The 14,496-nt window shown below is 35.1% G+C and overlaps 1 protein-coding gene across 5 annotated transcripts in view; it reads right to left on the reverse strand.

Moving 5' to 3' along the window:
• VTI1A (vesicle transport through interaction with t-SNAREs 1A) overlaps positions 1-14,496 on the reverse strand; it is a 273,725-nt gene that overhangs the window by 211,627 nt on the left and 47,602 nt on the right. For 3 of the 5 annotated variants that reach the window (XM_027692100.1, XM_027692103.1, XM_027692102.1), the window contains exons 4-5: positions 9,316-9,393; positions 2,995-3,015 (exon numbers count right to left, since the gene is read on the reverse strand). In XM_027692100.1, coding sequence (XP_027547901.1) covers positions 2,995-3,015; positions 9,316-9,393 — 99 coding nt within the window. The remainder of the gene's footprint in view (positions 1-2,994; positions 3,016-9,315; positions 9,394-14,496) is intronic. The other 2 variants (XM_027692101.1, XM_027692104.1) reach the window with 1 other exon arrangement.

The following is a 14,496-nucleotide window of genomic DNA, read 5'->3' on the forward strand; positions in this document are numbered from 1 at the left end:
CATCAGAAACCTTACACTATTACACAGATGTCTCTCAAGAAAGAAAAGTAGAGAAAGGGGGAGAGGGGTATATAAAAGGAGTTTAGAAGGTAAGAATCCTAAAAGTTAGAGAGGGGATACTTCAAAAAACACACCAAAGGCTGGGAGTGAGCACAAGCAGTAGAACACTGATCACAGAACAGATGTATAGGGCTGTAGTGGTATACTGGAAATGAAAACCCTATCCTACTATGTTAAGGGAGAGAGGGGGAAATAATCAGATTTCACATTACAAGGTGAAAGAGCTACCGAATAGAAAGAATTAGCATTTAACTGTGTATTTTTATATACCATATAAGCCACATTTAAATAAAATAAATTACAAGCCCACAGTTCAGTTCAGTCGTACTGTGAGCAATTAGAATACTAAAGCCCTGTGAACTCAATGCTAACATTAACTCAGAGCCATTTCTTACTTGATTTCAGAACCTTTCCACCCAAGGCATTCTATAATGAAACCTAATTTTATTATAAAGGGTGGTGTCATTTACACTGTTTGGATTTGGAGGCACCCTATCCTTTGGACATGAAATCAATGCCCTATAGCAGCAGCTGATGCTTTCAACTGCTCCCCACCCCTCCCCAAACTCCTTCTCCCACAGTATCCCCTGCACTCTGTGAGGGGGGCAGCGAGGTGATTCAGTGTGTCTTGCAGCTTCAGAAACAGCTTCTATCTGGAGTTACATAAGGAAGTTTTGCAAAGTGGCACGCTATCACTAGAGATTTAGTCATTCCATGTGGGCTGGATTCAAACTGAGATCTCAGGAGCTCAAAAGACAGAGAGACACAGCCTCCACGGAAGCCTGTGTACGGCAAGTGTGCTAGAATAGAGCCTTGTAATGAGAGGAAGCCCAGGTTTTATTAACAAACACTATGGCAAACCACAATTTCTTTTAAGATCACTTCATACCTCCTTAGGAGAACTATAATTGGGGATGCCTTGATGTTTCACTATGTGATGAGTTAAGAATTATGCCTGAGTCACTGTACTAGCCTTCATTTAAACTTTAATGCGCATTTTGCATTGCGTATAAAAACACCATTGCAATTACAACCTATCCAACACATAGTGGGTACTTAAGTGCAGAGAACAGAATGCCAACAATTGGCTTTTAAATTTTTTTTCTCTACCTGTACAATTTTGATCTAGGCAAAATAATAAATCTCTTTATTTAGTTCTATTTGCTGCTGCTTTCACTGTATGCAGAGAGAGGAAAAAGTAACTTATAAGGTTAGCAAGGAAAAATAAAAAAAAAATAAATTACCAGAAGCAATATCATTTTTTTTAGGTGGCTAATAAAGAGGATTTATAAGATCCAAAAGGTATGATTGAGTTCAGAATAGCTCCCAAGTTGCAGCCCTTTGCAATCACATCCTGAATTTTCTTACTAGCTTCACAGTTATTTCAAAAAGAAAAGCACATAAGTAGCAGCTTTGTTCCTCACATAAGACTAAATTTTCAGAGTAATTTTACAAATTAGGAATCTTTATATTTATAAAACTACAATCTATGTTTGCAAGCAAAAATGATCCTACTATATTCTTTGCAAAAGCATGGGAGCAGACGTGCTAGTGTTGTTCAAGGGATGAGAAAATGAACCTTGTTCTTCTGAAAAATCTCAGAAATCAGGCTATACAAAGCCTTGCAACAATACTGTCATCTGTTTAAATACTGGGACTATTGGGGAGGGGAGCTCAGCAGTGGTGGGAAGGCTTTCATGTAGCTACATGTTTATTTTGTTTAATTTTTTTTTTGTTAACTGTTTTACTCTGTAGCTTTTACATATTAATATCAGCTCCATGAAAAGAGGGAAAAATAAAGCATTTGGGGAACTAGTGAAAGAATCTTTATATCACAAATATCTACCTGTTTTTAAGAATTCTCTGTAATTGTCCTTAATCTGGTTACTTTACAATTCTTTGTCATCATCATTTCTAAAACTTACAAATCCTCTCCTGCAGAGTTCAGTATGCATTACTGATACATTACTGGGCACACATGTGTCACAAAGAAGATACCAGACAAATATGTGATGTTAAAACACTCATGCTTCTAAATATATTTATTATTATACTTCACTGGTCCAAACTCTCCGTACGAAACCCTTGAGAAATCTGACCTGTAAGAAATCTTGACTTTACTCAGACCTTCTTTTCAGTGGCTACCGGGAAATAATAAAAAAATAGCAGTTCAAATACCTGCTTTGCTACAGCAGTAAGTAACAGCAGAGATTAATTTCAGAAAATAAACTGAAATATTTGAGGAACTGACCATTAAAACAGGCTTCTCTCTAAATATTTATGATCCATTTTATAACTGGAAGAAAGGTGTTCTGGAATACTGATCTCTAGTGTTACACCTACAGATCTACAGCACTCACAAATAAATAATAAATATTGATATGTGTGTGTGTGTAGGTCTACCTACCTGTACTGTATTTTCAATGGGTATGAAATATCCAATATAATACATAAGCTATTTGAATACCTCACTCCAAACTCAAAATACTGTGAAATACTGTGTAATTTTTACAATGTTTCAGCAACGGTTTATACCAAAGCAATGCTTTCATTTTCAATACCAGTGTATAAATGTATTTTCCCTATCAAAGATTTTGTGATGCAAACATGATTATTACTGTACCTGATTTGATCATGGTATTCTAGGAGAGATCAAATAATAGAGGGGTTTTTTCCCCCTTCTTTTTCTAGTGCCTTTTAAAAAAATTCCACTATCAAAGAATGTTAATTTCTAAGGTTTGATCTAGAGATTCCTATGTAAGTATACAATTATTAGGGAAAAAGAGGCACAACAGTGAATATTTTAAAGCAATGTAATCAATATTTTTGCTTTGTGCAGATTTCCCTACAACAATGAACAAAAAGATCTACTTCAGATTTAGAAACTCGGCTTTAAAGGGAAAGCTAGACAACAAAAAGCAAGAAAGTACTCACCTCTTCACGTAATTTTATCAACTGCAACATGAACGCACAAAAAAGATAAAAAGGAAAGAAATGGCAGGAAAGAAAGATCAGTTGTGTGACAGGATACAGAATTAACATTGACAATTTATCTGTTTACATGTTTAGCATTTAAAAATCACAGACAAACACATTAAAAGAACCTAAACATAGACTACATGCAGAGTTTTTTGAACGAATAAAGATCACTTTCTCACACTGTCACATTAAACAAAGAGAATAGTGTGAAATTCTCTTTTAAACCACATCTAAGACACCATCATGAAATAAAGGGGAATGACTTCATAGAAGTCTATATTATAAAGAAAAAAACAAGTTTACTATTCCTCTCTTCGAAGATTGTACAGCTGAAGTGGTTTTGTATATACAAGTTTGCAGAATGTTTTCTGTATATTTTAGTTGTGACAACTGATTTCTTATTTTACTAGCAGATCTAACTTATTAATAGATGACTGCATCTTTATAGCATGTAACCAGTACTTCAATTTTTATATACCCGAGTTCTACTGTAACTATATTACCTAATTTTATTATTGAACTTCACACAGAGGGGTTTTGCCATGTAAAAAAAAAAAAGAAGCAGTTTAGTTAAATGGCTCAGAATTATGATTTATTGAACAGCATATTTAAAAATAGACAAAGGAATAGGGAACATGAAACATATTTCCCTCAGAAAAGACCCATTCCAGGTTCTTAATCCACTATACAGTGTGTGTGTATATATACACACATAGAGTGTGTGTGCATACTTATATAGTATATACATTTATATTTATTAATTTATGCTTGTAAATCAACACAATCTAACACCGTTAATAATACTGCTCTGGCAGGTTTACTATAACACTAAATAAAACCCCAGCCTGACTATCAAGCCATGCTGTAATATACTCTCCCCTTAGAGAGATAGAGAAATTATTTGTACTGGAACAAAACCTATAATTACTCACAATAAATGTCTGCACAAGAGTGGCTCTTTATAAAAAAATTACAGTTCTCTCACCGATTCCAGTTGAATTCGAAAGTACAACAGCTACATAATTACCTCAGTTTATGCTGATACTTCACCTACAGTTTCATAGCACTAATTTTCAACATGTGTAAGCTGAGAATGTTTACTACTACTTAAGTCTCACCAGCATGAAGGAAACAAAAGAACCTCCATTATTCTCTATTGTTTCATATGGCTCGTCTAAAACTGAACGTTACCAAAATGGACAAGGAGGCTCTAACGAGATGTAATTAGGAGGGCTACTACACCACACCGACTCTAAGTGAACCAGCTCCTCTGCATGTAGCTTAAAGGAACTTTGCTAGAATTTGGTATAAAGAAAACTGCATTGTCTGCCAAACCAATGCTTAAATTCAAGTGCCTGGCCTATCATAAATTGGTCTCTTTCTCCAGCTTTTCCCCCCCTTTTTTCCCCAAAAAGGCAAACATTAAGGCTGTTTAGAAAGAGACGATCTGGGAGTTGATCACATAGCTATCTTTTCTTTCTGAGGCCACCATTCTTCAGTTGACTATGATACTTAAAGGGCCAAAGTTTAAAACGACTCTCCCGCAATAGAGCCCGTTTGGGCATGCCACCCTGCTATAATCAATGAGAGTTTTAAAATGCTGCACATTTGTTTTTTCAATAGGTCCCAAACAAAAATGTTCTATCTTGTTTGTGCTGCATGGCTGAATTTAAGCTCTGCATGGGATTTGCAGCTAAGCTAAGTAATGGGAGAGGGTTTGGGTTTTTTTTAACATTGGCTGAAAGATATTCATTCAAATTAACAAAAGATGTATTTTTCCCCCATTTAACAATGCTCTTGATGAAAATGTGTTACCTTTACGTTTCTATTTTGAAACATTATTTTTATTATGCTCACCGCTGAACTATAAACAGCGTTAAGCCGTGTGCAGCCACCATTTTAGGTTATGATAATCAGCATATTTTTGAAACAAAGATTTATTTATTTAATTTTTTGCAATACAGAATTCGATACAAGAGGTAATCTGTTCCTTTGTAGGCTAAAAAAAAAAAAAAATCTGGTTTACGCTGGTTTGAACCAGTGGAATCTCTTGTGGCTAAGCCTTCTGCTGTGACTAAAATCAAAACTGCGCCACAGAGAGCAAGGGAGCGAGATGGGATGTGTGTGTGTGTGTGCGCGCGTGTGTGTCTGTGAGGCACGTCACGTGACACAGAAAACTACCGAATTTTTTTTAAAAAGCTGATAACGCTACCGCCGTCTCTGTCCGCATATAGATAACGAATAAATGCTGAACTCTATTAAACGCCCTTTACACATTATCGTGGGTCGAACACACAATTTTCTGAACTTATGATGACAGTCTATTTATTTTGCTATAAACCCTCGGCATGTAACGAACAGATTTGTGTCTGGTAATGATCTGCTCTGCCAGGGCTATATGAAATGATACCGACCTTCTTTAGATCTTGGCGAATTAAATTGACCAACTTCACCCCCTGGTCTGTAGCTGAAGTTTGACACACTTTATGCACAGCAAGTCCAAATCTAATATTATCACAACTTTGTAGTCAGAAATTAAGTAGCCACAAAACATTTGTTCACCAGAAATCACTTATAAAATGTATGTATATAGAGACACACAGTTTAACCTAATGAGGATTTATTTAAACTTACTAATGAACATAGTTGCAAAAGAGAAAGGAACACTTGCATCTCAAGGAAGTTGGTAATACCTGACATTATTTTGGTCGAGAAGGATTTCTGATTTAACCCAACATATCCTTTCTCAAAACCATACGAATTGCTACATAAAACAGTTCTATTATTATTAAAGTGAAGCTACAACTTTAAGTAGTGTATCATTGCAATGAAAAACTCAAGGGATTTAAATCAAAAACTTCCAAGGGATTTGCTAAATGTTGGTGGCCAGGATGACAAACAAGACTTGAAAGCAACAAAGCCTGTTTGAGACCACTCCTGGAAAATAACAACCCAATGCACACAGTTTTTGGGATTGGGTGAGTGGATTTATGCAAGAGGGGATGTCTCTTGATTCTCAACCTCTGAGTGCCTCATTTGACTACATTCATATGGTTCAAATTAAGAAGAAATTAATTTATGCTAAGCAATGACTTTACTAAACTCTAAGGGCGTTAAGAGCACTACATCACCACCTATCTAATTAAACAAAGATACATTTATTTCAAAAGAAACTTTCAATAGTAAAACTGTATAATTCTTACAACTTCTTACAGGAAATTTCTATATGCTTTATCTGGTAAAATTAGTTAAGTCTTAGTATACACATTATATGGCAATTGTATTCTAATCTATAATCCAGACATAATGGCTGCTACTTATGGGAGACATTTTGGAAAAACGAAGAAGACAAAAGACAAATCATCATTTGCTAATTCTTCAATCTGTTCTTTGTACTTCAATCCTTCTTCTTGGGAGAACAACTGGAAACTCATACCTATCACCCTACCTATTACAGCTTGTAACTTGGCTGTGTTTCACTGTAATTGTACCTTTGAAACTCAAATAAAAAAAAAGAATAATGGATATATCCAGATTGTTTATTTCCTCAATAGTGCCCTATTTATTTCTCGATATTTAATATGGTCATACTAGCCAGTATACAATAAGTTCCTTTTGTTTTCTCTTTCCACCAAAAACATTATGGAAGTGTTATCACAATGACAAAGACCATACCCAAAATGTGCTACTCATATCTCTTATTTGCCTCTGGGTAACACCCTAAACTGCCCAGATATCCAGTATTTCTATTGCCAGATTTTACCAATATTTGTGGATTAGTACAGGAGCAGTTCTGAACTGGCAACTTTTTTCAATACCTCTTGTTAGAAGAGGAATCCTTCTTCTCTGCTTTCACAGTCTAGTGACTGAATTGGGGAAAACAAATCCACTATTTTTCAGTTAAACTAATTTAACCTAATCCAAACTGATAGAGAAGTAAAAATCCTACAGCATCAGGGTCAGTCCATGTACCTATATTTATTTCCACAAGAGAAACTGAAAGCAAGCATTTGAAACATTTTCAAATATTTTACAGGGCTGTAAGTTATACCTGAGCATCTTTTTATCATCTAGTCCAAGTTTGCTATCAATATAATAATGTATAGAATGAAAGTGTATTAGACCTGGGGTTACCAAGTTAAATACGACAATATATCATGTTCGGTATATGGTAAGTACCCAAACCTTACACATGATTTTGATGGCTGTACATTTTAATAAGCTTAATACCAGTTGAAGTTTTTGCACTAACTGCTTGCACTCCTAACTACATGCGCATAGAAGTACAGATATAAATAAGGATATTTAATAAGAAAAAGAAAATGTGAGATTTATTATCGAAACAACACAATAAATAATGTGTTTTTAAAAATAATGGCATTCACATATTTAAAAGAAAATAGGTGACTCTCTTATGGTGCTATTTCATAATATTTTTTTAAGAAAGGAATTCAGAACTTTCAAAGGTACAGCGGTAACAGCTTCAAGTTGGGTTATGGAATACGATTTTGATTACCTAAAAGACTATACAAAACTCCTTCCGCAGCCAAAATTTTCTTCCATTTCTTCATTTGGAAGAAAAAACCCTCATGTGGACAAATGGTTGAAAGTAGCATTTAGTTCCTTGAGATGAGACCATGCCTCTTCCATCACATTTGGAAAAAAGATCATACCTCATAAACAGTGCACACATGAATCAGTTATTTAAACATTCCCTAAAAAGTGAAAATAAAATATTTTATCTCATTCCTACCCATAAAATATTCTAAGTAAAGTTTCTTATCACAATTGCCCTTTTATGTCTGAATTCACACAATTTTTTCTTGAAATGTAAAAATAGTAGCACCTCAAGAGAAATAAAATCAGAATCTTAACACTTTCACAGGACTGCGTTTAAAATCATGACATGCAGACTATGAAACTCTTTTCCCTAAAATCACCTTTTCCATAAATTCATTATTTAGGGATAAAACCCCCTCTTTATTTTAGTCAAATTTTGGAATCTCCCCTTGCTATAATATATAAATATGAAGATTAACATCTTTTAAATTTAACTCTTCACGTAGATATCAAAGCTGCTCTATTCTTGTCTTATGTCTTCAGATAAATTGTATCCTGTGTATACTTTCATTAATGTATGAATTAAAGTCTATTAAAGAGTTTAAAACTTATAGAGCATACTTAAAATACTGCATAAGATAAGGGTAACAAGGTCTGTGTTTTGAAAGTCATTTTACCGGGTAAGTCTCAAAGTCTTTTTTTTTTCTGTTCTTAGTGGAGCTGAGCTTATACTGCAGGTATAGAAGATACAGAAAATTTCAGAACATTATTGTGATCCATTTCCTTATTTAATATCACATTTCTTGAGTAAACATTTAAACAATTTTCACTTTCACTACAAAATAATTTGGATTCTGTATCATCAGAAGAGGAAATTTGACATTTAAGAAAACTTTCAGCTAAATTCTAATTCAAAAGGCATAACTTTGATGACATAATTTTCAAAAAGAAAAGAAATATTCTGCTTTCAGACAAAGTGCCAAACAAGTTTCAGCCCCAGAATGAATATTAACAGGTAGGTGAAAGTCTCCTGAATAAAACACTGCCTTTATAATTTTGAGTAGTTTAGCAGGATCCTCACTGTAGTATCCAGAACAACAATATGGGTACAAGATTTTAAAAAGGCCTCAGGATTATCAAGCTTTCATTCATTAAAAGAGATGGATAGCATTCTGCATCCTGGTACAACATCCATTATGAAAGCATGCTCTTATTAGTACAACTTGTGTTTTTGGTACAAGAAGAGAAAATCTGTTTAGGGAAGGAATCACACAAGGAAACTGAGTGGGGTACTGCCTAATTCTGTGAGTGCACCTTCATTTGTTTTGCCTGCCAGTGTTGATTTAATTATACTGCATTATTATCAAAGCTGCATTATGTACTTTTTTTATTCCTTTTACATGTGTTTGAGGTGAAGACCTTGGCTTTGTCGGCAAACAGCGTGTTTCAAGTTATTTCTTAAGTACCAAATAATAAAGAAAAGAGAAGAAAAGATTTTTTTTAAGATAGCAGACAGTGATCACAAGTTAAAGGGTTAAATGTAAGATCTCCAAGAAACATTTTGAAGTTGATTAAGACCCCAGCTTTGCATTAAATAGTATCACTTCCACATGAGTTGTTGCTAATGCTGTTAAGGAGCAGCTTGAGAAGCCCAGTGTGCCAGTGACCTCCTTCACCCTCCAGCCACCCACTAGGGCTTCTTGATTAGCATCCTACCTGGTTCTCTGAGGAATTCCCGTCATCCCCTAGGAGCTCATTCCGCACCTCATCACTGTAGGCGATTCGTGACCTTTTCTGTAAAACAAAAAGAAAAAAGGGTTAGGAAGTAAAGCTCCGAAGCCATTGGTATCAAGGCTGATCATCTTAAACCTCGAGAGCCCCCTAATGGATACCTATTTGATATAAAAAAAATAAAAATCTGCAAGTAAAAGTTATTACAAAGTTCTTCAACTGCTGTATTTTGACAAATTTGCATGGCAAAACCCTAGTATTTCTAAGACAGTCACACCCTCAACATTGCAGCAATGAAAGCAGCTTCAGTGAAGCTCAGGATAAGTAACGTGTGATCCCGGTTATGTTAATGGAGTAACCAGAGAGGTAATATACAATAATATCAGAAGCAATCAAGAAAAGCCAGGGCAGGAACCAAACATATTTTGTTGAAGAACACTCGCTAGCTGGACACAGAACTCAACATAACACTGCAGTGATGCCACTAAACAGGAAAGGAAGACTGAGTTTTTCCCATATAACTAATATAAATCAAACCCAAACGACACACATTTGACATACCTGATTGCATTTAAAGATGTAAAAAATTAACAAGTGTTCTCTATGCTGCTAAGGCTATGAAGGCCAACTGGGAAAGGACAAGAAATTAAAGGGCAAAAGAAAGGAGAGAAAACAACAGGACAAGGAAACATTGGTTTACAGTAGTTCAAGGAAACACCACGGAACAGGGACAGTCATTCATGGCATCCTTACAGTTGTAATTCACAGCTTATGAGCATCAGATTTGCTCATGAACCGATCATCATGTTGATTCTAAACTAGAACAAGTGCCGAGCAACGGAAAGCAAATGTCTGAAGATTACCAGGGTAGCACAGCATTCAATGGAACAACAGGGAAGTCCATAATAAGAACATCAGCCCAGCTTTCAATTTCTCTGTTAGCCAAATAACAGGTCCTTAGTCAGTTAATATTTACCACTAAAAGAGAGACAGAGTTTTTAGTATATTTTCTATTTTTTTTCTTTTCTGAGAGTGGCTATGATCATTTTTATACTTCATCAGAGGAAGAAACCCAAGAGTAGCAAGAACTAAGCTGTAGGGCCTTCCTTTACCAATGAGAGCTTCCCTCACACCCTGCCATGGTAGTGACTACCAGTGGGAAGTCCTCCCTCCTCAAACCTTCCCTAATTGGACCATCATGCCAAAAGACTTCTTTGAGACTAAGGGACAGGAAACAACCCACTAGAAATTATAGTGAGCACAGGGAAATTTATTACCTTTGTGGCAAAGAAGTTTAGAAGTGGGTCACCCCTTATGCTTGTGGTCTAGCACTGGAGCAAGCGTTGTATTGGTCACCTCACAGCAAAACATTTTAGCTCTTTATCCTGTGTAGTTCACCCTTTATAACCAATATCATCATTACAAAGCTTACCCGTTTGTGATTCAGTTGCCAGTGTTCAGATCTAGATTATGTACTAAAGCTGCAGATGTAGAAAGGACAAAGTATACCATGGACCTACGACATGAGGTGAATTGTGCCAAATCTTTTGGAGATCTCAGCTGTCACAGTTTCATACTAACCAAGCTAAAGTAGTCTACAGCATTAAAGGAAATGAGAACCTTTAAACAGGCTGTGGTATCAGAGCTGCCTGTTTAAATTATTCATTTCATCACTATGGGGGACTAAAACACTCCACAGTATGCAAGAATATCATATGGAGATAGGTTTTGTTTTTCTCTTTTTTCACCAAAAAGCCAACAAATTGGCATAGATTGCTCAATTATATTATTTTCCTATTTTTATTTGATACACATCAAATAAGGAAGGAAATTACAAATATATACCAATAAATATCTAATCTTCTTGTCTGATTAAGATTCAATCTTAAGACTTCATTCGAGGTCTAGTAGTTCAATTGTACAGTTTCTCCTAATTTTACAAAATGACTCAGCCCCATTGATTCTGTTAGTGTTGAATGTATTTATCATTATTAGACTGAGATGAGGAGCGTGATGCTCCATGAGCTTGTTCTCCAGTGAACAAGCTGCCTAATAATATGTAGGGACTGAGATGGTCCTTGGTTACACATCATTTATTTGAAAGATTTAACTGGATGATATTCTTAAGAGCCAACAGGGGAGAAAAGAAAAAGCATATACTTTATGGAAAAGAAACAAATGTTAATAGCAATACAATTTTAAGAGACCTTTTATAATCCTTATATCATCACCGCTGAACTTAAATATATTTGTATCATTGTTCTTTTATTGCAAAAATCTGTCATGATCTGAAAATCAGCAATTATATTAAAAGAAATAATGCTTTGACTACAATTAGTTACAACTCTTTGCCATAATCAATAAATAATTTGATACTAGTTTTGATCATAGTTTCACTTCCAAATGAATCAATAATATAAAAGGAAAGGCCTTTGAACTAAAGTGTTCATTTATTCTTTCAGGATTTGTCCAAAATATCAATATCTTGAATTATTATTCTTATTTTTATTAAAGTATTATTGGTTAACACCTCCAAATGTGGCTATACAAATTAGTTTGGCTTGTCTGAACTCAGTAATTAAACAATTTTCTATATTTTTTTTTTAGTTCATAACTATCAGCTGTTTATAAATACGTACTTTAGCCATATGCAAGAATGATAGTTTGAGCTGGAAATGTCACACACTCTGCTACAGTTTGAAGGAACCCAATTCATAATGCATTTTATAAATAGTTAATGACTTCTATACATAAGCTAACCAGGCAAATCAAGAAATTGTCAACATTTTTAGTCTTAGTTGTCAGTTACCACTGTCTACTGGTACTTTATATGTATGTTTCTAGAAAAGACAGAAGCTTTACAGAGTTTGTAATCCAAGGCATTTCTGGGCAGCTCAATATAGGTTTAAGAGGTTCTGTGTGCAGGTTTTTGTCTGTAAAGGTCTGTCATATATTGAAGTTTTCCTTGTATTTTATATTTTCTTGTATATCTCTAGACAAAAAGTCTAAGCACACAAGTGCTTTTGCTCAGTGGATATATTTCAAATGTACCATGTGCCCAAACACACGGTGACGGAAAAGGGTTAAGCTACTTTCTACAAGAACTTCAAGACAGAGAAAGTTTCAGGGGCTGTTTTAAATGTACTACAGTACCCAGACCTTCCGACAAGGAACAATTTCTGATTCCAAGCAGACCTCTCTTGGTTTATGAACAGGATTTTTGCATACCGATTGGGTGATTTCCTTAAAGCCCTGTTCAAACAGATACACTTGCTCAGTTCTGTCTGGCAATTTGGCTTTAAACAATCTGTCTACTTGACCCAAGCCTTAACATTTCCCAATAGAACTGAATGTCTTCATGGGCAAGCCCAGCTAAATTAGAATTGAAATGAATTAACTCAGCTTAAACTAATTAAGATCTGTGATCTGCAGTACCACCCCCCTGTATGATTCTACATGTAAAGCAGGGTACACGTAACCAGACTGTAAGAATTCTGCTATACTACTAATCTGAGCATACCAATGAAGTTCGTCTATTACTAAAGCATATGAGAAGTTAATTTCCATGGCCTACACATGGCAAAGCAATTGCTTAAATTGCCTCACCTGGGAATTTAATACAATGTTATCATCAGACCAGCCACACTGTAAATAGATTTATAATGCTTTCCATGTGCTAGGCTAGGTTGCATATGAATTAAGTAATGATCTGGTATTACAATACAATCAGCTAGTTCCCACACCTGGCAGACAGGATATTTTGCTAAATTACTACCTATACAGATACATCACAACATAAAAACAGAAAAGGTAATGGGAAGAGAAACAATCTACGTGGTGTCTGACTGAATTTTACATGGTAACCAAATAAGATGTAGATAGAAAGAGGGATCCAAAATAATCTATTTCCAACATCTGCACAACAGAATACATACTTATTCATTTCTATTCAATTTTGGCCTAATTTTCTGCATTCTATACTTTAATTACCATCCACAAACTGAAATGTTCCCATTAGTGAAGGCCAGAACTAGCCTATGCCCCTTTACTTCAACGCACTTCCAGCAATCAGCCAAATAATTGATATAAAGTATTGTACATTTTCATACATGAACTGAAGAATAGCTTTCTCCCTCCTAAATGCTAAGCAGCCCCCCAAACAGATGAGCAAACCTAGGTTCATTTCAGACAAAAGACCCAGCAAATCCTTTCATCCCAACCTCTTCATTTTTCAGGCTCAATGTTTTAGGAACAGATTAAACAGATTTTTTTGTGGAATACGCGTAAATAAACAAAAAGGCTTATTTATCCACAAACATCTGTTTTCATACAAAATTCATTAGAATTTCCTAGTATACATAAATGTTTTAAAAAAATCTCCAGGCATCTGTTTCATGGTTTGGCCCTGCTCTAGATGTAAATAAATACTCAAGATTAACATAACCAAAAATAATTTGTAGGAATAAATTAGATTTTATTTTGTGTTCTTTGAGAGGAGTCATTTTTGCCATTGCTCTCGCTAAAAGCACGGTGAAAAAAGTGACCTGATGCTCCAATGGATAGCTAAATACTGCAGAATATACACATTCATCTCTGCCTTTTGGAATAAGTATTTAAGTATTTTTTGCTGAGCAGAAATGGACAAGATACAGTTTAACAAATTCAGAGGAAAAAAAGAGATCCTACTTAACAATGTTAAAGCTTATGTTTAAACACAAACATAAAACATTTCCTAATAAATAAAAAAATTGAAATTGCTTTAAAAATCGTGTTCAAATATTAGTTTTCAAAACTTCTACATCTCTCTGCAGAGGTGATCCAGGAACAATAGACTAGACACTTCAGACTGTAATCCCAAAGGGGTTTTCCTGTTCCTAAGTAGCTTAGTGTTTAGCTGTTGGGTGTAAGAAGCAGGAAAATTATTACACAGTGCTAATATACAACCTGATGCAATGCCAGACTTCCAAGCATTTCCTTAAGAAAATTTAAAAAACCCTAAAGCCGATACATTTCTGTCCAAAAGTAAATAAAAACTATTCTACAAATCCACTGAAACTTCTGATGGAAAGAATCAATTCAACAGTACGTGTCAGCTGGCAAAAGTCAATGTCTCAGCCACCCCCGGACTTGCCTCCCTCCCTGCATGCAGAGGGAATAGGCTGCAGG

This window comes from Neopelma chrysocephalum, unplaced genomic scaffold (assembly GCF_003984885.1).
Source record: "Neopelma chrysocephalum unplaced genomic scaffold, ASM398488v2 Primary Assembly neopelma1_85, whole genome shotgun sequence".
Taxonomy (NCBI): Eukaryota; Metazoa; Chordata; class Aves; order Passeriformes; family Pipridae; genus Neopelma; species Neopelma chrysocephalum.